This window comes from Triticum urartu, chromosome 6A (assembly GCF_056163025.1).
Source record: "Triticum urartu cultivar PI428250 chromosome 6A, HENAU_Tu73, whole genome shotgun sequence".
Classification (NCBI taxonomy): domain Eukaryota; kingdom Viridiplantae; phylum Streptophyta; class Magnoliopsida; order Poales; family Poaceae; genus Triticum; species Triticum urartu.
In genome coordinates, this window is record NC_141878.1 from 194,284,353 (window position 1) to 194,309,652 (window position 25,300).

The 25,300-nt window shown below is 45.1% G+C and overlaps 1 protein-coding gene across 1 annotated transcript; it reads right to left on the reverse strand.

Annotated features, from left to right (window-relative positions):
* Positions 1-307: 307 nt before the first annotated feature.
* LOC147964718 (uncharacterized) lies at positions 308-3,117 on the reverse strand. Its single transcript, XM_087530128.1, has 3 exons — positions 2,657-3,117; positions 1,097-1,447; positions 308-911 (listed from the first exon to the last, which is right to left on the reverse strand). Exons 1-3 carry the CDS (start codon positions 3,115-3,117, stop codon positions 308-310), a joined length of 1,416 nt encoding a protein of 471 aa, XP_087386254.1.
* Positions 3,118-25,300: the final 22,183 nt, after the last annotated feature.

The following is a 25,300-nucleotide window of genomic DNA, read 5'->3' on the forward strand; positions in this document are numbered from 1 at the left end:
GAATTTGTTACCTAAGCAATCAAATACATAATTTACACGCCAGGTCATACCATGGGCATAATTTACTAATTTAGAAGCATTTTCATACCACTGCAATATTGCAATGTAGCATGCACAAGGCCATCCGCCATCAAGTAATTTCTGACAAACTAGCTTATATCAGATTTGTGCTACAGCAATGCATTACAAAAGGTAAGACCCTCTAAAGACCCTTAGAGCACAGGAATTCCACTTAGCATAAGTGCATGGAAAGAAGCTAAGTAGACTACAAAAGCACTTACCAAAAGAAAGCCACCAAACATGTCATTCAGGTTGATGGATCAGCAGCTGCGTGATCATTGCCGTCATACTTGTGCCCGAAATAATCAAGGACCCAAGCATTAAAAGTCTGGTCGCTAGCACAGTTCAGGAAACCACGGAAAACTTCTTGTTCTGGCTTAGCAAGATAGGTTGCTAACTCAATTTTCTCATTTGCTGCAAGAGTTAGCAACTCAATGTGCTTCCAAAGATTGGCATTAGGGTCTGTAGCTGCTATTGGCTGAATAGGGGCAGCAGATTTCACAGTTTCAGCAAGACTCACAATGCTCGATGCCACATCATCATATAACACTCTGGCTCGACGCACCTTGACCTTTGGTTTCTTATGTGGTGCTTTAACATGCTTGCGCTTCATATTTGAGCTAGTGCCTTCTGCTGGACTGTTGGGTGCAATCATGTCGGAATCACTAAGACCTTGTTCAGCAGTGGATGTGTGGTTGCTTGTTTCACTACTAGCATCAGATTCCACATTCTCACTTGCATCATTCACATCAATAGCTAGTGAGCCATCCGCATGAGACGAGTCACTAAACAGTTCTTCCAAGAGATGATAAAACTTGATGGAGTGAGTAAGGTAGTTAAATTTAATTTTCTGCAACATAACCAAAGAATATCAATGCAATAAATTGTTTGAGTAGTCTGGTCAATTTAAATGTGCACAACAGTGGTAAATGCAAAAAAGGAATATCTATTAACACTGGCATGCCATTTTCAAATTAAAAACTAGATAATCAGTTTAGCAAAAACAAATAGAAAGGTGAGCTGAAGTGAACTTATGCCAAGCTTGCTTGGTGATTTCTCTGACTTGTCAATGTTAAATTTGTTAAGTACTTTATCGAAACCATATCCACTCCTCCCCTTTGCTAGCTTTATCCACTTCCATTTCTCCTTGAATGACCTATAGTGTCGATCAACTTGTTTCGCTGTAGCTGTAATTCCAAACTTGTCATTCAAATCATTAGCACATTGTAGATGGTGTTGTGCCTTCCACTTGAAGGTTGGTGGCTTGTCCCTTTGCTTCTCGATATACCACTCAAGCATATACTTGGTACAATCATCACTCCATGACATGTAATTATCACAAGAGCGAGCAACCTCGCTCTTGGCACCTTCTTTTTGCTCACCCATTCTATAAATGAAGGTCATAAGTCAATATGCTATTATGTCAGCGAATACACAAGGGTTTCAGCACAAGCAGACAATCCATACATTACCCAACAGTACATTCCAAATTAAAAGTACAGTTGCGCAATACACGGAAAAGAAAATTACAGAGCTAGATTAACACAAAATGTCTAAACATGGAACTGCTAAATGAGGGAAATGTACTACAGCAAAGTAGTTTCAAATGGTACTAGCACTGCTCCCGCTGTCTGAAGCATAATTGTTTGCCAATCTCTCTCTATCATTCCACATCTGTTGGGCAATCAAATCACGCTTGGCTGCCCACTCGCGTACATCACTCTCTCGGTCGGAGACACGATTGCTACTCCTTGGCAGGTGGTGCTATCAAGTTGGTTCGTCATCTACAAACTGAATGGGTCCATTGTCTAAAATCCAGTTGTGAATGACGCAACAACCAATAACCACCTTGGGTTGTGATTTCAAGGGTACGAAAGGTCTATTACTAAGAATCTTGAAACGATTCTTAATAGCTGCAAAGGCTCGCTCGACCGTTGTCCTTAGTGAGGAATGATGGTGGTTGAACAGCTCTATTGGAGAGGTTGGACGATTCGGACCATGGAACTCCTGCAGATGATAGCGAACACCTCGATAGGGTGGCAATATGCCCGGCCTGGTGGCATACCCAGCATCAGCCAAATAAAATTTTCCTACATACATAGTGGAATACCACCTTAAGTTAATTTACTATGTTTAGACTAAACAACATTTTTTTAATGTGCAATTACCTTCTGGAATTTTGAGACCGTTTGGACGAGATAGGGCATCATGCAATACAGCAGAATCATGAGCAGATCCCTCCCACCCTGCTAGAACATACGTGAATCTAAGATCGAAATCCACGGCAGCTAGGACATTCTGTGTGGGATATGGCTTGCGGCCCCTAAACCTGTCCACATATTTTGAAGGCACACGTGCCCTAATATGGGTGCCATCTAGTGCCCCTATACATCCCTAGAAAAAAAATAAAACATGTGTGAATTAGAATGAACTTAGTTTGGAAATTAACTAGAATAACACACTGGTTAGAGTTACCTCAAAGTAGGGATAAAATCTGTTTGGGTTGGTAGTGATCTTAACATGTGTATCTGTAGACCGAGTGCAAATTATTTCACGGGCTAACTTCACAAGGGCACATAGGACGATGTTAAAATACCTACTCACTGTCTCCTCAGATCGCCACAATGCAAATCCTACAGAGGAATGAGTGTGATATTGCCCAACAATTTTCAAAAACATAGCTAGCTGCTCCTCTACGGACACATGAATTGTGTCAACCAGAAGCTTTTTGTCCCTAAGGTGAGCACACAACTTGTAGAAAACAGCCGGATACATCCTGAGCTGGCGCAAACACGTCCTTTCCGAGGTGTCGATCAGTCTAATTAGTTCAGTACTCCTCCAAATATCTCTCTTGACAAGTGGACCATACTTGACACATTTAGCTCTATTCTTCCTCTCTTTTTTCTTGCTCCACCAAAGGACCAACATTACAAAAAGGACAAGTAGTGTGCGTTGCTTCCACATACAGTAATATAGATATTGTTGTTGAGAATTATCCATCTGAGTAAAGATAAGATGCATAAGCATAAAAGAAAATGGAAAAGCAATGCAAAGCATGTGCAAGCAGATAGTAAATAATTTATCAATACATAAAAAAATTCTATTGTCAAAAGCAATGCAAAGCATGTACAAGCAGATAGTACAAGCAGAGGTGTGTGACTTTTATTGTCAAAAGCAAGATGATACTGCTCTGTCTTTCAGGCCCTCAGATATATTAGAAGAGAGTATTAGGTGTCAGCCCTCCCACCATGGCAGTGGAAAAGTATGAGGGCACATGTTGTAGTGATATCCTAGCATCAATTAGTCCAGCATATAATCTTTAAGCAAGGTATTTAGCTTCAGATTTATGCAGATGTAAGGTGCTAAAATAACTCTGAACCGTTCCTGAATCCTGCACCACGTACAAGACAGAGAAGAGAAGATAAGAGCGCACTGCTTGTCCAGTCAGATGAGAACGGACTGCAGATGCAAACTAAGAGAGACCAGTACCCCTCACATCTAGAAACAATAATCACGTACATCTGCTTGTGGCGTCAGATGAGAGGGCACTGCAGGCGATTGGGTAGAGTGTACACAGGGAAAGAAGGAAAGACCCATCAGATTTGGGCACGAACTAACCTTGATTGCTCCGTGGATCTGGTCTGGCTCGCTGATGATTTCCCACCGGTGCAGGAGATCGCCGAGGTCCTTGAGCGCTTCTGGTCGCCGCCGGCGGTACGGACGGTGGAACGGAGGGGCTAGGGATTTGGGGCTGGGACGAAGGAGGATAAGGGGATATGGGGCGAACCGTGAGGGGAAAGTGAGCGGTGGGGGGAAGACAGGCGGCCAATATTTGGCTAGTCGCGTGTTGGCGCGCCCACGGTTCGAGTCGAACCAATTGACCGCCAATTTTTGGCGTGTGCCAATAGTTGGCTTGCCAAAATTTGGCTGCAAACCAATTAGCCCCTACATCCCACACAGTCAGTCCCCGCTAAACATTTCCGTTCGTATGTACATCCCACACAGTCGCTCGAAGGAAAATGTTTCCATTCGCAGGTACATCACACACAATTTTCCCTGTTAAATGGCTTGTGTTATTGAATATATCACACGCGTTCCATGGAAGAAACTGTGTGGCAAAGCTTGTCCATCACACACAGTTTTCATATGGTAAACGTTTGCGCAAGGTGGCCTAACACAAACAGTTTTCAAGAGAAAGTCGTGTGTAATTGTTCATTGATCCAACATGATTTATTCCTAAAAACTATGTGCGTTGCCTGAGGTCATCGCCCACGGTGTTTTTTTATCAGCCGTTTGCAATAGCAAAACCCAATTAGCAGGCTAATTCGCCACTAGCAGGCTAATTATCCGATTATTCATAATCCATTTATTAATCTAATTGATAGTTCATATTAAGCACACAATATATTTCATTTTCATAATTGAAATACATCAGAGTACAACATCATATAGCTTCAGCACTCAGCTACCCCATTACACAACTACACCAGGACCAAGTTTCACATGCAACATCTATAACCTTTCAAAATTAGCATCATAGACGGTACATAGACAGATGTATCTCATCTGGAAAACTACTGAAGCAGAAGGCGAATATTGAGCCTTCAATGATGTTGAAGGTCTTTGTAACTTTAGGCCAGTGCCTGTGGATGCTTGACCGTCCATCCTTCGTCCTCTTCAGGAACACTTCAATATTGAACCGTGGGTGTTGTATGAATACCTTCCTTGCCTCCTGACCATACAGGTGGTTTGAGAGGTAATCATCAATGAACTGCTTTGGAAGGCCTGAAAATAAGGATGTGCATAAATATCTTCTCTATATTGGAAATGGGGCAAAGGAATAAAAAAGGGAAAACTTTGTTTTTGCCACTCTAGCTTTTGCCCACTTTGCTCATGCCACTCTAGAATTTAACATTTCACTTTTGCCACTCTTAGCTTTTAACAATATATCAATTTTGCCATTCAATGGCAAAACCAAAATTTTCAGAGTGGCAATTGTGATACATTGCAAAACCTAAGAGTGGCAAAAGTGAAATGAAAAATTATCATTTTTTACATTGAATGGCATTTGTGATGTATTGTCAAAATCTAAGAGTGGCAAAAGTGATATGTCAAATTCTAGAGTGGCATAAGCAAAGTGGGCAAAAACTAGAGTGGCAAAAACAAAGTTTTCTCATAAAAAAGGCAAGGTATAATAATTAGTATCATCCTGTAGTGATCTGATATCTTCTTCATTGTGCTGACAAAGATCTTGTTGTTTCTTGTCACTAATTTCTTTATCCTAACAATCTTTTTGAGTTTCTTGAATTGACCGATATTCATGGATAACTCATTTCCCCATATGCAAAAAGGGTCGAACAGTGGGTCAAAACCTCTGACAGCAGGACCTACATGTGCAAGACCAAATTGTTAAAAACCTAAATATTAGAATGGTTCCTGCAATTGCACAATAATGTAGTATTAGACAATGGACCATGCACGTTCTAACCTCGATTGTAAACCTCAGTGCTTCCCATTGTTTCCCTACAACACATATAAGGTAGTTAGTCATCAAGTTAAGTAAGGGTTCGCATGCGATCAGTAAAATATGTTGATGAAATAATCACATTGCAGATTCATCAGATTAATTCAAGCCACATGGAAAACCCATTTATCCAAACCAAGCATGATTAAGAACTAGGAAATATAGCACTTGTATATGTTTCTCATGTATTAAGTACAACCAAATTCGATTTATTCCTCACATGCACAACAATACAAAATTCTAACCACGATAATTGGACATCGCATTGCAGAATTGAACCAAGCAGATAACTAAACACCAGAACAAATGAACCAAACATTAACTGAGCACCACATTGCATAATATAACATTGAACCAACCAGTTAAGTAAACACCACAACAACTGAACCAAACATTAACTGAGCACCGCATTACACAATATAACATACTCCTAATAGAAGATCAGACAGTTAACCAAACAGTTAACTACAGCCAATTGTAGCAATTGTATTTGTTTCTCATGTATTTACTACCGCTAAATTCAAATTATTTCTCACATGGTATACAATAACAGAATGCACCCACAATTTTGTAAAGATAAATTCGATTTATTCCTCACATGGAAGACAATACAAAATTGCAGCCTGAAGAATTGAACATCACATTTGCAGAATTCAACCAAACAGTTAACTGAAGACGACAACTAATTAACAAAACAGTTAATAAGTGAGCACCACACTGCACGACATATAGAACATATACACTAGAGCAACAGATTGCATGGTAAAATTAGATAGCACAATTCACTAGAATTTGTGAAGGAAAGGCAGGAGCAGCACACACAATGGGTAAACCGAGCATGCATAATCGGCGTAGCTAGCAAATGGCAAGGTGCTCCTTCAAGATTTGGGGGTCGACACGAATGGCAGCCATCGTGACCTCATCCGCGCGTGCGGCCGCGATTTGCTTCTCCGCTGCCAAATGCTCCTTGAGGTCCTGGCTATACTGCGTGCACCATGGCTCAGGCCGGTGCTTATTTGGTGGAGGGGTCGGTGATTTGGGTGGAAGGTGTCGCGCTCGCGCCGGCGGTAGGGGCATGTGGGATGTGAAAGGAGGAGGAGGATGGGGGTCAGGTGTGGATTACCTGCCTGGATAGGCGAGGCCGAGGAGCATGAAGGAGGGTCGCCGGTGAGGAGGCGGCGGCGCTGCAAGCAAGGAGTGAAGGTTTCAACTTGGAAAGGAAGGTGGAAAGAGGGGAAATGTGGCTTTTGGTAAGGGGGAGGGGGCGGGGAGGTAGATATTTCCGTGGAAGCCAAAAATTTGGAATCGCTTCAGCCAAAAACTGGCGCGCAAAGTGTCATCGGACACGGTCCCTTATTCAGAACTGGCGCGCTGTGGACTGTAGCCGACGCACCTTCTCTCATAAGCCATGGGCGTACTATACACCGACGGTGCTCCAAGATATTTTGTGCTGCATCTCACACGGTTGGTGATAATAAACTGTGTGTGATCTATTTGATTTATTGTCTTGATCATTTGAATTACATAATGGGGTCACAGCTACTAAGGATGGTGTTTGAATTGTTAAAACTTATATCTGCAGTGAACATGCAACTATAGGTGTGTCGTCGAAAAAATTGGAATGATTCAGGGTTCGTTTGTACATTTTTATACATTAACTGGATTTTCCAGGCATTTTATGCGCATAATTCAAATTTGAACTACATGCACATGCTCCAGTGCATATAAACTAGTTGAAAAAACAAATATGTGTCCTTGGTTGCATGCTTTGGTCCCCTGCAAGAAATGGGAATGAATTTCAAACATCCTGCCACCCTCACTTGAACGGAAACATTGACATGCCTGGTTTTTAAATTCTAGTAAATCCAAAACTCGTCTGAAATTCATGAAACTTGGCATGCTATCATGTAGCGGCATCAACATGTCATGGTACAAATTTTGTCCCATTTGGGGCAGGTTTGGGTATAAGCTTCTCACAAACCAGACCTTCTCACAACAAGCGTGGTGGTTTCGGTAGGGAACGTGCCACCTTTGGGGAGAAAATGATATCTGTTGCCTCTTATTGCTTTTAAAAAAAATTCGAGTGTAAACATAGAACAACAGGAGTGTTGTACGAATTTTTGTGATTTTTCGGGGTTCATTTGGACATTTTTATGCATTAACTGAGTTTTCAATGCATTTATGTGCATAATTCAAATTTTAACTACATGCACATGCTCCAGTGCATATAAACTGGTTGAAAAATCAAATATGTGTCCTTGTGTGCATGCTTAGGTCCCATGCAAGAAATGGGAATGAATTTGAAACACCAGGGCACCGTTGATTGCCGACAAAATATTGAGATGCCTGGTTTTTAAATTCTAGTAAATACAAAACTCGTTTGAAATTCATGAAACTTGGCATGCTATCATGTAGCGGCATCAACATGTCGTGGTACAAATTTTGTCCCATTTGGGGCAGGTTTGGGTATATACTTCTCACAAACCTGAGCTTCTGACAACAAGCATGATGGTTTTTGATAGGGAATGTCCCACCATTGGGGACGAAATGATATCCATTGCCTCTTATTGCTTTCAAATTTTTTTCTCGTGTCAACATGGAACAACAGGAGTGTTGTGCGAATTTTTGTGATTTTTTGGGGTTTGTTTGGACATTTTTATGCATTAACTAAGTTTTCAATGCATTTTATGTGCATAATTCAAATTTGAACTACATGCACATGCTCCAGTGCATATAAATTGGTTGAAAAAACAAATATGTGTCCTTGGGTGCATGCTTAGGTCCCATGCAAGAAATGGGAATGAATTTCAAACACCGGGGCACCGTTGATTGTCGGCAAAACATTGAGATGCCTGGTTTTTAAATTCTAGTAAATCCAAAACTCGTCTGAAATTCATGAAACTTGGCATGCTATCATGGAGCAGCATCAACATGTCGTGGTACAAATTTTGTCCCGTTTGGGGCAGGTTTGGTTATATGCTTCTCACAAACCGGAGCTTCTCACAATAAGCATGATGGTTTTCGGTAGGGAACGTCCCACCTTTGGGGACGAAATGATATCCATTGCCTCTTATTGCTTTCAAATATTTTACTCATCTCAACATAGAACAACAGGAGTGTTGTGTGAATTTATGTGATTTTTCAGGGTTCGTTTGGACATTTTTTATGCATTAACTGAGTTTTCAATGCATTTTATGTGCATAATTCAAATTTGAACTACATGCACATGCTCCAGTGCATATAAAATGGTTGGAAAATCAAATATGTATCCTTGGGTGCATGCTTAGGTCCCATGCAAGAAATGAGAATGAATTTCAAACACCGGGGCACCATTGATTGCCAGCAAAACATTGAGATGCTTGGTTTTTAAATTCTAGTAAATCCAAAACTCGTCTGAAATTCATGAAACTTGGCATGCTATCATGGAGCGGCATCAACATGTCGTGGTACAAATTTTGTCCCATTTGGGGCAGGTTTGGGTATATGCTTCTCACAAACCGGAGCTTCTGACAACAAGCATGATGGTTTTCGGTAGGGAACGTCCCACCTTTGGGGACGAAACAATATCCATTGCCTCTTATTGCTTTCAATTTTTTTTCTCGTGTCAACATAGAACAACAGGAGTGTTGTGTGAATTTTTGTGGTTTTTCGGTGTTCATTTGGATATTTTTATGCATTAACTGAGTTTTCAATGCATTTTATGTGCATAATTCAAATTTGAACTACATGCACATGCTCCAGTGCATATAAATTGGTTGAAAAAATCAAATTTGTGTCCTTGGGTGCATGCTTAGGTCCCATGCAAGAGATGGGCATGAATTTCAAACACCGGGGCACCGTTGATTGCCGGCAAAACATTGAGATGCCTGGTTTTTAAATTCTACTAAATCCAAAATTCCGTTAACCATTCATGTGATGCCACGTGTCTTGGTTTTAATGGCTATAGGAGGTGTCGTGCGGACAGTTGCTTAACCTTGACTGAATGGGAGGCATGCAAGCGCCGTCTAGTGCGCAGGCTGGCCGAGAGGCGTGCAAGCTGTCCTCAAGTGCGTAGGCTCACCGGGAAGCGTGCGAGCTGTACGCTGCGCAGGCTCACTGGGAAGAGAGCCCTTTGATTTCCATGGACGCCCACCTTGCTCGCATCCTCTCCATTAATGGCGCCCAAGCCGCAGTTTAATTCGCTTTTTAAATATAAAACACTCATCGCAAACGTTTTAGTTAGAACACTCATATGCAAACCGACAGCTTCCCCGGGAAGCCAAGAGAAAATGTGCCGAGCAGGGATTTCTGCAGCTCTTGACCGCAAACGATTTAGATAGAACACCCGTATGCAAAGTGAGAGCAGCGCGGGATTTGTGCATACCTTCAACACAAACGGTTGTTCTGGATGACCCGTGTGCAACCACGTACAAACAATTTGGTAAGATTTGCATCTGTCATATTGTGTATGTTGCCATTTGTCAAACTTGAAAGATTTACATTTGTTGATCTAGTAGCGTTTCCATTTGTCAATCCTTGTAACACTGCGATTTGTCAAAATATGCAGCTAGAAATCATTAGCACTATGTACTTTTTGCAACTAAAATTCACTAATTAAGCATAGATTTCATTCATACATTAAGCAGTCATTCTTAATTTATACAAACAGTTCAACTCGACAGCTGAACCAACCAAACTTCTCCCCAATTGTTGCCAACCACATACTGAAATAGCTAGTTCAACTATATATACTAGCTAATTTTAAGTACATTGTACAGTTCGACCACACATCTATAGTCAGATGAACTGAACAAAATAGCCCCTAAATACTACTACCACGAAGGGGCTTTGTGCTACTTCCGGTAGCCTCTCCTCTGCCGAGCGCGCTCAATAAGAGGCAGAGGAGGAGGAGGAGGAGGAGGAGCCTACCGATGAGCTGGAGAAATGCAATATGGTGCCTGCCGTTGCTGCATGTTCCGCGACGCTCGCCAGCTCGAACGCCCACTGCCGCTCCAGACGATCCCTCTCGAAGCGGCCGGACTGCTCGTAGATCTCCTGATTCCTCACCTCTGCGTCGGTGTGTGCTGCGGCCACGGCTGTGGTAAGGCTCTTCGCGTGCTCGACGAGGCGCTCCTCCTCTTCCCGCAGGAACTCGATGTAGCGTGCAAGGTTGCTGACGCACGTGCGGGCCTCCACCTCCGCCCCTCCTTCGGGCAGCGGTGGTGGAGCAGGTGATGATCCTGGCGGTCGACGATGGGCTGGCGGTCACGGCGGCCGACAATGGGGTGGCGGCCACGACCACCACCTCCCATCTTTGGGTCGCGGTGGCGGAGCGGGTGATGGCCACGGTGGCTGCCAGTGGGGTGGCGGCCACGACGGCCACCTCCCGCATTCGGGCCGCGGCGGCGGAGCGGGAGATGGCCCTGGCTATCGACAGTGGTGTGGCGGCAACGGCGGTCGGCAACAGCTGCCGACGGGCAGCTACGGCGAAGCATGTGGCGGGTGTTCTGCTCACACCCAATTGGGACGCCACGCGCACTAAACTATGCCGGGGACTGTTGGGTTCTACGGAAGGGTGCATCGACTGCAAATTAATATTTTCCTACGCGCAGAACAATCAAGAACATGCTACGGGAGATGGATCATAGTTCGTTACCACTAGACGCGCAGTGTCGTGCAACGGAAGAAGAGTTGGGGTAGCGCGTCCGTGTGGATTGTCTCCTCCTCGTCCGATCTCCCTCGTACAGGTTCGCCGGAGCGGCACAAGTGCACCGCCTCTAACGGTATCCGCGCGTGCAAGAGGAACATCGTGTGGCGGACTGCTAGGTCTGATCACACAACCGGCGGCGACTGGAGGTGTCTATTCGCAACACATGCAAACCCTAGTGACAGCGCCAAAGCGATCAATCGCATGAGTGTGTGGCACCTCCACTTTATATAGGCGTCCGTTGCAGGCTCAACACTTGGGCCTTGCATGGACCCTAAAGCCCATAAGTCTACTCGGCCACAATCCGAATACAGCTCGGATCACATCCGCCCAGTGTCCTCGGATCTGACCTCGTAGGTTCCTTCCCTTAAGCGCGCGACCCCTTAGGTTCAAGCCGGCTTGGTCGCAGTTCGGATCACCTCCGAACTGCACAGTTGGTAGCGGACTCTAGCAAGGCATGTCGAACACCAAACAGAATATGAAGCTAGTTAGGCGAACCTGTACATCATACTTCCATTCTTTTTGCCACACGATATATGTTGTCGGGCTCAAGGCGAGTCTGTCATCCTTGTGCTAGCCCGACCTCTTTCTCGTTCCAGTGATGCCGACCACAAACCGGATTATCTCATAATCCTTGTCGCATGGCCATGCTTATCCTGGTCGGATCACACGAGGGGCCCAGAGTATATCTCTCCTGATCGGAGGGGCAAATCCCATCTTGCTCGACCAAGTCTCGTAGCATGGTTCTGGACAAATCCGAAACCTACCTTTATAACTACCCAGTTACAGAGTAGCGTTTTGTTGGCCCAAAGCAAGTCAATCACCATCCCGAGTACATGCGCCAGCTCAGGTCTTAGGATATAGAACATATGTTGTACTCGAGACTCACAGATGACATATCGCTGCGTCTCATAGTTGGGTCTTTCCGACTCGGACCTTATCTCGACTCGGATCCGACTACGTCGAATCCGACCAGATCCTTCCAAGTCCACATTATCCGGTTAGCATCCAATGTTCCATGGCTAGTGAGACCAAGCCATCGACCGTGTCATATGCTAGTCTAGTTGGTTGCGCGTCCACACAGCCCTTTCGACTAGGGACCTTTTAGGACAGTCATCATACAATGCATAGTCCCACAAACAAGTCATGTACTTGCTGATACACATCATTGATAATGTCTAAGGACTATGTTTATTCATAAACACATAGGAAATATCATCATACATGATTGCCTCTAGGGCATATCTCCAACAGGGACTGCGCTATCGCTGCGGTGTAGCATCCCAGCTGGAGTTTTCCCCTGATGATGGCGGAGTGGCTAAGCGACGACGACGGACCGGTGCCATTGGCGATTGTGGAAGAAGCAGACGAGATAAGCTATAGGGAGGGAGGGGGAAATGCGACGCAGGACTCGCCGACCATGAGGGTTTTTATAGCAGGCCAGTAAGCATTGGGATTTTGGGGGATTTCACCGAGTCGGGTGGGAAGCTTACGCGAGAACCTGCGAGGTTGCGTGGGAACGGGTTCACCGATGATTCATTGGCGCCACCGTTTGGCCAAAAGAACGCCCCCGCGCACTCCGCAAGCTTGCGTTGTAAGCCGTGTGTGGCAGCGGGGTGACAAGACGTGCGAGAGGAGGACGAGAGGACACGTACACATACAATTAATAAAAAACATTTGCGATTTAATTACCTACTATACCCCCGTCCTGGTTTATAAGTAGGATTTAGTAACTAATAAAATACGAATGCATGTCGCCATAGATTATATCGTTGGAGTCGTATTTCAACATAGTATCCAGCTATACAATTTTTGTAACATGCATTAACACTTTTTTGGTTAAATTTAAGGTTATACACCAGCAAGCGTTTGCCCGCAACACACACGGCTTATTCCATCACAAACAACTCTGATGGATCAACTGTCTGCCACGTATCGCACACACAACTCTAATCTGATTCGTGCTTGATGTCTCCAACATCGCTCGCACAGTTCGTCTTATTTGCCACGTATCACTGTGCCGTCCTCTACTCGCGTCCCTCGGCAAGCTCTGCTCGTCGTTAGGCGCCACAGCGCGCTGTGCTCGCCATTAGGCGTCGCGGCGCGCTCGGTCGTGTCCGTTGGCGCGCTCCGCTCGCGTCCGTCGGCGCACTCGGCTTGTGGACAACTTTTCCTTAAGGCGGTCGTGGAGCGCTCTGCTCGCGTCCCTCCGCGCACGCTCTGCCGGCGGTTGGGCGTGCGCACGATCATGTCGGGGGCCCCATATGCATGCGGTTGCACTGCGCGTGTTGCCATGCGATGAAGTTACGTGCGGCACGATGGAGTTACGAGTTGCAAATTAGAACTGCCATCAGGGCCTGCCGATATTCCTGGTCGTCCGGCTTCCCCTTTAATTCCCGCGGCCATTATAACCTTAGTCTCTTCAAACCTTCAATCATGCCCCACAACACAACAAGCACACCCACGATGACACATATAGAGGGGATGTCCGGCGGCGCTCCAATGGAGTTCGGCGAGCATAGAGTGGAGACCCACGCGAGGGAGACGGACCTCTCGGTGGTGTACACCATCGACCCGGCCGTGGTGAATGACTACATCAACAGCGTTGAGCAGTTGCTTGCTGGAGACAAGTACAAGGTGGTCGGCATCGACCTCCAGTACACCGCCGGTCATCCCGGAATAGATCAGAAGGTTGTCGTCGCCCAGTTGTGCATGCGCCGTCATGTCCTCATCTACCACTACTGCATCGCCACAGAGCCTTGTGACCATTTCAATAGGTTTGTCAACAGCACCGACTACAAGTTCGCCACGGTGGATACCAAAGACGATGTAAAAGCGCTCGGTGTTACGGGCTTGGCCTGCAAGAACATTGTCGAAATCCATGACCACTACAGGGTTTGGGGCAGCACGAAGCAGGACTCCTTGGTCGAACTCTCCTCGGCCATCATCGACCCCTACTATGAAAAGATGAAGCAGGATGCCCAGAGAACAAGTCCCATATCCTGGCACAAGGCCTGGATGCGGCAACTGGATGAACCTCACCTCAGGTTCGCGGCCAAGAGCGTGTACACATGCTACGAGATGCACAGGCAGATCGTTGACATGAGGAAGTGCCTCGTTACCCAAATCGACGAGCCTGGATCGAGCCACAAGAAGAGCAAGCGTCACAAGAAGTAGATGATGATCAGATGATCGTTTATGCTAGTTAATCATGCATGTAATATACAGTTTACTTTATTGGTGTGTGTGGAAATGTCATGTGTGTAGTAGCCACCTATGTAATTATGCATGTAATAGTTTACTTTGGTGTGTGCAAATGCCATGGTTGTAGTAGCCACCAATGTAAGTGGATGTTTAATTTGGTTATGCAAGCATGTCCTTATAAGTGTGTGTACATATATATATATATATATTGTTGTTCTGTATGCAATCCCATCACATAACACACACGTCTTATTAGCAGCAACCGTCTGTGTTCTTATGGGACTTCAGACACATTTCTGATTACAGACTTGTTTGCCGCGTATCGCACACATCTTGTTAAGTTGAACCGTTTATGTTCTCATGTCTCAATGCAAACAGTTCATCCGAGTGAACCGCATGTCGTATATCGCACACACCTTTGATCTGGATGACCGTTTCTTTTGTGTTGCCTAATCACAAACAGTTCATCCGAGTGAACCGTATGATGTGTATCGCACACGCCTCCATCTGGCTGACCGTTTCTTTTGTGTTGCCTAATCACAAATAGTTCATCCGAGTGAACCGTATGTTGTGTATCGCACACGCCTCGATCTGGCTGCCCGTTTCTTTTGTTCCTCCTCACCGCAAACAGTTCATTGAACTGAACCATATGCCCTTCATCACACACGCAACTAAAACCTGAACCGTGTTTGATGCATCCGTTATCACACACGTTTTACACATTTCTGACGGTTTTCATACAACACCGTTTGTGATTATGGCATCGCACATAGTTTCTCGAAGGGTCTCTGCTCGTAGTGTCGCGTTAGCAGCATCCTGTAGTAGTGACTTTTCCACCGCCGCAACCTTCTGTACCCGTGAGATCCCATCTGGGTACCTTTTTCAGTGATCTGTCGGAGGCGGATTCGATCACGGAGGGCTTCTACATCAACACCATAGCCTTTCTGATGATGTGTGAGTAGTTTACCATAGACTTTTGGGTCCATATTTATTAGCTAGATGGCTTCTTCTCTCTCTTTGGATCTCAATACAAAGTTCTCCTCGATGTTCTTGGAGATCTATTCGATGTAATTCTTTTTGCGGTGTGTTTGCCGAGATCTGATGAATTGTGGGTTTATGATTAATATCATCTATGAACAATATTTGATTCTTCTCTTAATTCTTATATGCATGATTTGATATCTTTGCAAGTCTCTTCGACTTATCAGTTTGGTTTGGCCTACTAGATTGATCTTTCTTGCAATGGAGAAGTGCTTAGCTTTGGGTTCAATCTTACAGTGCTAGATCCCAGTGATAGAAAGGGAACCAACACATATTGTATTGTTGCCATCGAGGATAAAAAGATGGGTTTTATATCATATTGCTTGAGTTTATCCCTCTACATCACGTCATCTTGCCTAATGTGTTACTCTGTTCTTTTGAACTTAATACTCTAGATGCATGCTGGATAGTGGTCTATGTGTGGAGTAATAGTAGTAGATGCAGAATCGTTTCGGTCTACTTGACACGGACGTGATGCCTATGTTCATGATCATGCCTAGATATCATCATAACTATGCGCTTTTCTATAAATTGCTCGGCATTAATTTGTTCACCCACCGTAATATATGCTATCTTGAGAGAAGCCACTAGTGAAACCTATGGCCCCCGGGTCTACTTTATATCATATTATTTTCCTGTCAACTAGCTATTTCTGGCGCCGTTTATTTTGCAATCTTTACTTTTCAATCAATACAACAAAATACCAAAAATATTTATCTTATTATCTCTATAAGATCTCACTTTCGTAACTGTGAAGGGATTGACAACCCTTTATCGTGTTGGTTGCGAGGTTCTTGTTTGTTTGTGCAAGTACTAGGTGACTTGCATGTAGTCTCCTACTGGATTGATACCTTGGTTCTCAAAAACTGAGGGAAATACTTATGCTACTTTTCTGCATCACCCTTTCCTCTTCAAGGGAAAACAACCGCATGCTCAAGAGGTAGCAATCATTGTGTGTGCATAGAATTTTTTTGTTTTCCATGCAACGTTTCCCAACACCAAACACCCAAGTTGACAGAAATCATGTGTTTACAAATGCCATGTTTTCCACGTGCATTCCTATCCTACTCCGGTGTTTTTCTATCCCTATGTTTTTAGAATCCTGCAAGCCAAAGGAGCCCTTACAGAATTACTTGAGTTATAGATAGGTGTCGAAGAAAACTTTGTGTGGTTTGTCCTGCTCCTGCCATGACATCGTCCACCTCACCTGAGCTGCTCCATCGACAGAAGCATCCACCATACCAAACATCATGACTCTTGACCGTCTTTCACCGCATCAGATCTCCTTCCCTGCCGCCGGCACCCACCACAACTACATCACCATCATCAACTCAGCAGATGAACCGGAGGAGTACACGGGTCCACAAGAGAGGTCGCACTCTTTTGTTTCTGCTTATGTAATGTATTGCTTAATATTACCTGCTACCTTATCATCATGTTCACCTCTTCAAACTTGAGTTTTAAAATTACTTGTGGGGCACATATCAAGGTGGCAATGAATAGTATCTCTTTCTATTATGTGATTCACCTAGGGTATGCCTATGTTGTTCATCTTGGGTTGGAAACAAATAGTAAAGCAATCATCATCTGTCTTTTTGTTAAATTAAAGCTATCATCAGCCTGCTATCATTATTTTTGGATCCATCCACTGGTTGTTACCATCACTCTAGATTTCTGCATGCTCTCCTTACATAATCTCACTATATTTTTTCGTATGCATGTCAGATATTGTACACGGTCATGCTAAACATGTAGAGAAAAAGAGAAGAGTTATGCGCGGCAATACAATGTCATGCAGACATCGCTCCATGGTGGGTTCAATGGCAACCCCCCCTGCAGATTGTAATCCAGAGGAAGATATCTATTCTTAGGCGGATTCACACGCAGCTGGCCACTCCTATTTACCCCTCGAGGTGTTTGCACTAACTTCGCATGATGATGTTGGTCATATCATGCATATGTTGTTTTACAGTGCCAACTTTCGACATCATATATGTCATCTGCTTAGTTTAGACATGTTCTGTAATGCCACCTATTTAGTTTCTATATCATATATGTAATTTCATCTCTTTTAGCCAGCCATAATATATATGAAATATGCAATGCCATCCTATTTAACCAGGCATCATATATTTGAATGATATCTTGCTAATCCTTTTCTTCATTACATTACCATTTGTCGACAATGTTTGCATTTCAACTACTCTTCCTGTGAATCAGCCATTTGAGTGGGTGATGGAAAAATCTGGAGTGAAAACAAGGTCTTCAGAGTAGACAGTGCTACCTGTCGAAGCAGAACTCTTGTTGGGACCCAATAGCTCCTCAGAGATGGATTCAGAGACAGATGACCAGTCATATTCCCCCACTGAGGTGTATGCTCTAACTTGGCACAGTTATACTGCTCATGTCATGCATATGGTGTCTTGCATTGCATAGTATAGACATCATATACACAATATTCAACACCATGTTCTTAGTTCAGACATCATATATGTGAATGCCCTCTGCTTAGTACATAAATCACAAGTGTGAATTAAATCATGCGATCCTGATTACTTAGATAACATGTATGTGAATTATGTCATGCGAACCTGTTTACTAAAGACATCATATAATTATCTCGTGTCATCCTGTTTAGTTAGTCATCATATCTTTGAATTATGTCATGCTATGCTATCCAGTTTAGATAGACATCATATATGTGAAATTATGTCATGCTATCCTTTTTAGTTAAACAATATACATGTGAACTATTTCATGCCCTCTTTTTCCCACACTATCTATTGCATCTGTCTCTCATACAAGGTATGTACATTCAACTACGTTTCTTGTTTATCATCCATTTGAATTGGAGCGGGTGATGGAAGTATCTAGCGGAGTAAAAACATTGTCTTCAACTAAAACAGTGCTACCTCTTGGTGGAGATAGCACCCTGATGCGGCTTGAACTACGTCGGTATTTCCCCAAAGAGGAAGGGATGATGCAGCACAGCTACGGTAGGCATTTCCCTTAGTGATGAGACCAAGGTTATCGAACCAGTAGGAGAACCACGCAACACCGTGTGAATAGCTCCTGCACATAAAGAACAAATACTTGCAACCCGACGTAAGAGAGGGGTTGTCAATCCCTCACGGGTAAAAAATAGGTAAAATTGTAGTAGATTGGATAAATACATCTTGTGGGAACATGAGATAAAATAAATAAACTAAAATTGCAGCAAGGTATTTTTCGGTTTTTGTATTAATAGATCTGAAAATAAAAGCAAATAAAAATAGATCGCGAAGGCAAATATAATAAAGAAGAGACCCGAGGGTCGTAGATTTCACTAGTGGCTTCTCTCGAGAAAAATAGCAACGGTGGGTAAACAAATTACTGTTGGTCAATTGATATAACTTCAAATAATCATGACAATATCCAGGCAATGATCATTATATAGGCATCATGTCCAAGATTAGTAGCCTGAATCCTGCCTGCATCTACTACTATTACTCCACACATCGAGCGCTATCCAACATGCATCTAGTGTATTATGTTCATGGAGAAATGGAGTAATGCAATAAGAACGATCAAATGATGTAGACAAGATCTATTTATGTAGAAATAGACCCCATCTTGTTATCCTTAATAGCAATGACACATACATGTCGTTTCCCCTTCTATCACTGGGATCAAGCACCGTAAGATCAAACCCATCACAAAGCACCTCTTCCCATGGCAAGAAAAATCGATCTAGTTGGCCTAACTAAAACAAAGATTCGAAGAAGAAATATGAGGCTATAAGTAATCATGCATATAAGAGATCAAAAGACTCAAATAACTTTCATGGATAAAAACATATATCTGGTCATAAACTCAAAGTTCATTGGATCCCAACAAACACACCGCAAAAAGAGACCATTGTATTGAGAGTGAAGAGAGAGAGAGAGAGAGAGAGAGAGAGAGGAAGCCAGCTAGCTACTAACTACGGACCCGTAGGTCTACAAAGGACTACTCACGCATCATTGGAGAGGCACCAATGAGGATGATGAACCCCTCCGTGATGGTGTTTAGATTGGATCTGTGGTTTCTGGAACTTGCGGCAGCTGGAATTGATTTTCATCGACTCCCCTAGGGTATCCACGGGTGCCTTCCATACCAACACTTTCAAAGGAATTTATTATTTGAAAACATAAAGTAAATTCATTTTCATTTCAGGACTGGGCATCCCTAATACCTTTGTCGTACTCTCGTGCAACGACAAGTGAATAAACACTCATCTTGATAATAACACATCTAGAATGGAAATATATTAGCCACCCCCTACCGTTTCATGAGCGGTACGAGCACACAAAAGACAAGTTTGTTTTGAAAATTAGAGAGGGCACATACAAATTTGCTTAGAACAACAAAAGAATACCGCATATAGCTAGGTAGGTATAGTGGACTCATATGGCAAAATTGCTTTAAAGGATTTTGGATGCACAAGTAGTGATCATACTTAGTGCAAAATGAAGGCTAGCACTACAAAAAAAGACACATCCGTGACATTTTGGGCCGAACGAAAAAAAAAATCTGTCATACATATGACACTTCTATGACGATAATTGTGACAAAACCCGGTATCATCATGGATGTGGTGGGCTCCTACTTCTATGACAAAAAATCATGACAGAAAATGGGCTTTTCGTCCTGGGCGGGCCGGAGACGCAGCTGCATGACATTCTTTGGGCCGTCCATGACGGAAAAAACCGTGGTAGAAGCGAGGGGGAGGAAAATTTCAGGGAGTTCCCGGTTACGGTGGGAGGTCGGGGGCCGAGCGATGCGCGTTTCTCTCATACACGTATGCGCGTGTGTGCGAGGCATTGGCTCTAACTGAACCCGAGTGATTGCACTGCAGGCTACGCGTTACTGAACCCGAGCGATCGATCGATGGCTGTTAACTGGACCCGATCGTGCGATTCCTTCGCTACTACTGCTAACTGAAGCCAATCGATGATGCCTCTGGATGAACAATGAGCGTTGCGGGGGGGTTTGGATGAACAGTTCCCGGTGGGGGTGCATGAGCAGGACCCCGTGGTGTTGCCTCTGGATGAACAGAACCCCGATCGATCGAGCCGGTTGGGGCTGGATGAACAGGACCCCGTGCAGGGCTGGATGAACAGGACCACCCCGTGGAGGGCAGGATGAACAGTAGACGGTGGAGGGCAGGATGAACAGTAGCCCGTGGAGGGGTGGTTGAACAGGAGCCCGCGGAGAGGGCTGGTTGAACAGTAGCCGGTGAAGTAGCGCGCGATGGAGGCTGGATGAAAAGGAGCCCATGAATGAACAGTCGCAGGTGGAGGCTGGAGGAGGTCGACGGTGGATGAACAGTAGCTCGTGGAGGCTGGAGGGGGTCGACGGTGGAGATGAACAGTATCATGTGGAGTCCCGTTTTGCGGTACGCCACACCCCTCCCGATCAACAGGACCCCCGTTTCGACCGCAGCGCTCCAACACAAGTCTGTTTCGTCCGTTTTGCGGTACGCCACACCCCTCCCGATCAACAGGACCCCTGTTTCGACCGTAGGAGGTCCGTTTCGTCTGTTTTGCGGTACGCCAGACCCCTCCTGATGAACAGGATCCCGTTTCGAATGTGGCCGGTCGAACACAAGGCCGTTTCCTCCGTTCTGCGGTACGCCAGGCCTCGTTTCCATCGCCTGTTCCGTCCAAGCCCTCCCGATGAACACGACGCATTCCGTTGCCTCCCCATGAACACGACGCATTCCGTTGCCTCCCCATGAACACGACGACGACGTTGTTTCTCTGTTCCGACCCAGCCATGTACACGAGCCATGGCCGTACATATGCGCGAGTAGGCGTTCGAGACCCCGCCCGTATGTACATATACATGGCTGTATTTTTTTCTTGCACCATGGCCGCTGTACATACGTGTACATGCTACGTGCGCGCCTCTACATCGACCAGTATATATGTACGTACACGTTCGCGATCAGAATGACAACGCTATGTACGCTTCGACCAGGTGGGTCCCGACTGTCAGGCACTTCCTTGCCTACGAAAACGTAGCTGGTGGGTCCCAGCAGTCAGGGGGGTGAATCGTTTTGTTTTTTTTTGTCCGGACGCACTTCCTTGCGTGTGAAGGTGTAGCTGGTGGGTCCCAGCAGTCAGGGGGGAAACGTTTTTTTTCGCAAAATACGGTGGCCCGTCCGGTGGGTCCCCGCTGTCAGGTGGAGGAATAATTATTTTGCACGTAATAAGGAGGCACTTCCTTGCTGCGGCCATGGACCCGGCTGTCAGCCTCTCCACGTACAGTCCACGTACGATGGAAGTCATTACTTGACCACGTTGACCACGCTGCGCCAAGAGCACCAGGGCGGTGGACGACGGCGAGGCCTAGGAAGGGGACGACAGGGAGCCGGGGAAGACGCGGTAGTGCAAGCCCGCGCAGAGAGGAGTACGAGGATTCACTGGTTCGGCTGCGGTGTGAGGCTGCCATCGCCACAGGGCCTGGCCAGCGGTGGGAATAGTAGGGGGCAGTGAGGCCTCCGCGGCAGCACAGCCGGCCACGGGAGGCAGGAGCATGTGGCACGACCGGCGCTGCTTTGGGCGGCTGGAGCAAGAAGACCAGAGGTTGAAGAAGCACTACGACCATTGGATGGACATCGTACAGTCAATGGAGCTAGAATCGTTCATATTGACTAAAGTTGACAAAGGCCCCCGTCCCATTCAACTTAGTAGGCCCACAAGTCAGCCTCCCACCATGGTGGGTCCCAGCTAGCAGGGGGAGTATTCATTTTTTTGTGCGTAATAAGGAGGCACTTCCGGTGGGTCCGAGCTAACAGCGGGGGGGAACTTTTTTTCGTGAAATACGCTGGCCCGTCCGGTGGGTCCGAGCAGTCAGGGGGGAAACGTTTTTTTCGCGAAATAAGGTGGCCCGTCCGGTGGGTCCCTGCTGTAAGGTGGAGGAATAATCATTTTGCGCCTAATAAGGAGGCACTTCCTTGCGGCCGCCTGGACCCAGCTGTCAGCCTCTCCACGTACAGTACTCTTCCGATGGAAGTCGGTCGTTGACCACGCCGCGTCGAGAGCACCAGGGCGGTGGTCTGGACGACGGTGAGGCCTAGGAAGGGGATGACGTGGAGCCGGGGAAGACACAGCAGTGGAAGCCCGCACGGAGAGGAGTACAAGGGTTCACTGGTTCGGCTGCGGTGTGAGGCTGCCGTCGCCGCAGAATAACAGGGGGTGTGGGTGAGAGGAGGGATGGCCTGGCTAGCGGTGGGAGTAGTATGGGGGCGGTGAGGCCTCCGTGGCAGCACAGCCGGCCATGGGAGGCAGGAGCAGGCGGCACAACCGGCGCTGCTTTGGGCGGCTGGACCAAGAAGACCAGAGGTTGAAGAAGCACTACGGCCGTTGGATGGACATCGTACGGTCACTAAAGCTACAAAACGTTTATTATTGACTAAGTTGACAAAGCCCTTGGTACGCTCCAACTTAGTAGGCCCACAGGTCAGCCTCCGAAACGGTGCGCCCCAGATGTCAGGGGGAGGAATCATTTTTTGGGCGGCCGAAGCTAAGAATATCCGAGATTGAAGAAGAAGCACGACATCCGTTGGATAGACATCCAACGGCCACTACTGCTAGAACCGTGTGTTGACTATAATAAGTTGGCAAAGCCTTGCATACGCGTCAACTTATTTTTTTTAGGGGACACGTCACTTAGTAGGCCTACAAGTGTGTGGCAGAGAACTTATAGCCCATTTGCGTTTTGTAAGAATGTATAGCCCATTTTGGAATTCTAATGGAATTTACAACAACCCATTTACTACAGCCCATTTTCTAGCTAGGACAATGATTAATAATTTCAACCAACCGTCGAAGAAGGAATTCAATAAAATTTCCCACATTTTGATGGGCTCCGAAATATTTTTATCCCGAAATTTCTAGTCAGATTAAATATAAATTTGTATTACGTAAAAATCCAACGAAACATTGCGCGTGCAACAATGAAAAATTAAGATTTTCAAAATCCATAAATAATATTTTATAAACTAATTTCGTGTTTGGTGCATTTTTTTATAGTTACTGCCCACTTTTTATAATTACATCCCATTTATTATTTTTTAAAGCCCATTTTCCTGTTAAGCCTAATGCATCCCTCCTAGGAAAGATTTGCAGCCCAGCGGGGCGGAGAATAACAAGTTGAGCTTGCCTGGGTATGCCTCAAAAAGACGTATAGCTGGGCTAGCCATTTTCATCTTGAAAAAATTAGTACCTGGGATGGATATCTGGTCTGGGCTAGACGGGCCACAGCCCGCCCAGTTAATACCCTGCTCTCCTCTGAACAACAACGAAATCATCGCCAAGAAAAACTCTGCAGTGCTCACACCTCAAAAACACAAATACTGCTCGAGCTGCTTGGTCCCAGCTGTCGGCCGCACCTTGTGCAATTATCTCGTTTATATTGACTACATAGGTTGACAATGGTGTGGGACCGTGATGTCATGAAACCAGGAGAAAGCAAAAAAATATATAGTTGTACATAATAAGGGGGCACTTGCATACGTACGGCTATGGCCCTAGTGGGTCCCTAGTGTCATCCAGTTAAAATAAAGTCATCTCATGAATCCTCATGTTCGTTGACGATGTTAACAATGCTCGGCGCCACGGATGGTCTGATACAGCGCCAGCTACTCATTCAGGAAGCCAGGATCATCGGACACCTATGAGCACCTTCGAGAAACTGAGACGGCATGAAACGGTAAGGCCGCGCATGGGAGCTCTAGTTTATTTCAAACCTGTATTAACATACAAGTGTAATTTACTCGTCATCGAAAATAACGCGTAAAATATAGGCGTAATGAAACCGAGGGCCCGAGGTCTGTAAGTAAGACCGGCGGGTTACGCGTGTAATTTGAGAGACCAGTGTATATTTTACGAGCACTGCTATATGGACGACATTACCAGACGATACATGCACGACATGCGTATCATGCCATCCATGGGCAAGGCTGAAACAGCAGCTAACGGCTGGATTAGCAATCGTCCGAGTGTCGTTCAGCGTTTTTATCGTGTGTCAAGTACTTCCGGTATTTTACTAGTCGAAATCGACCAACCAAGCGCCTTCGCCTGAGACCATCTGCTTTAATTTACAAGCGTCAGTTTTACAAGCGGTTTTGGTTGGAAAACGACAATCCAATCACGGCCTAATATCATGAGTTGGTCAGAAGATCATATGGTTTCACGTCTAACCTACCCGACTTGTCGTATAGGCTATGAATGAAACATCAAACAATGAACTTCTTAAGCACGGAAACAACAGAAGAGGATGATCTTCTTAACAAGCAAATCACTGGCATTAGATCGACATGCAAAACAATACAAAGCATTATTCTCAGGAGGCACGGTGAACAGCTCGTGATGTCGCATGCCACAACATTCCAAGCTCAACTTTGCAATCAAACACAAGGCCTTGCATAACATAGACAATATTCAGAACAAACTCTTAACACAGGAATATCTCAGCAGAGTAACTATTTACTTCTAAACTGAACACAGGAATAGGAAAAAACACTCGACGCTGCTCACAGCAAGGGCGTCCGACTCAAAAATATCAAATGCATGTCTTCTGGCTAACATCAATGAGCAAATTTTGACAAGGTTTTCCAATTCCAATATATTAAACTAACGTCTTCTTGCTAACATCAATGATTAAACTTTGACAAGCTTTTACCATTCAAAATATGCAATGCCTATGATCATGGAGTCCTGTCGTAGATTTTATACTTGTTTGGGCACTTTTTGCCCAGG

Bases quoted from the DNA above. Each gene is read 5' to 3' on its own strand.
- LOC147964718 (XM_087530128.1), bottom strand. From the start codon at position 3,117: ATGCTTTGCATTGCTTTTCCATTTTCTTTTATGCTTATGCATCTTATC. The intron at 1,448-2,656 runs GTATTTTAACAT...CTTCATTTATAG, and splicing joins TCTGAGGAGACAGTGAGTAG to AATGGGTGAGCAAAAAGAAG. The intron at 912-1,096 runs CATAAGTTCACT...GGTTATGTTGCA, and splicing joins AAATCACCAAGCAAGCTTGG to GAAAATTAAATTTAACTACC.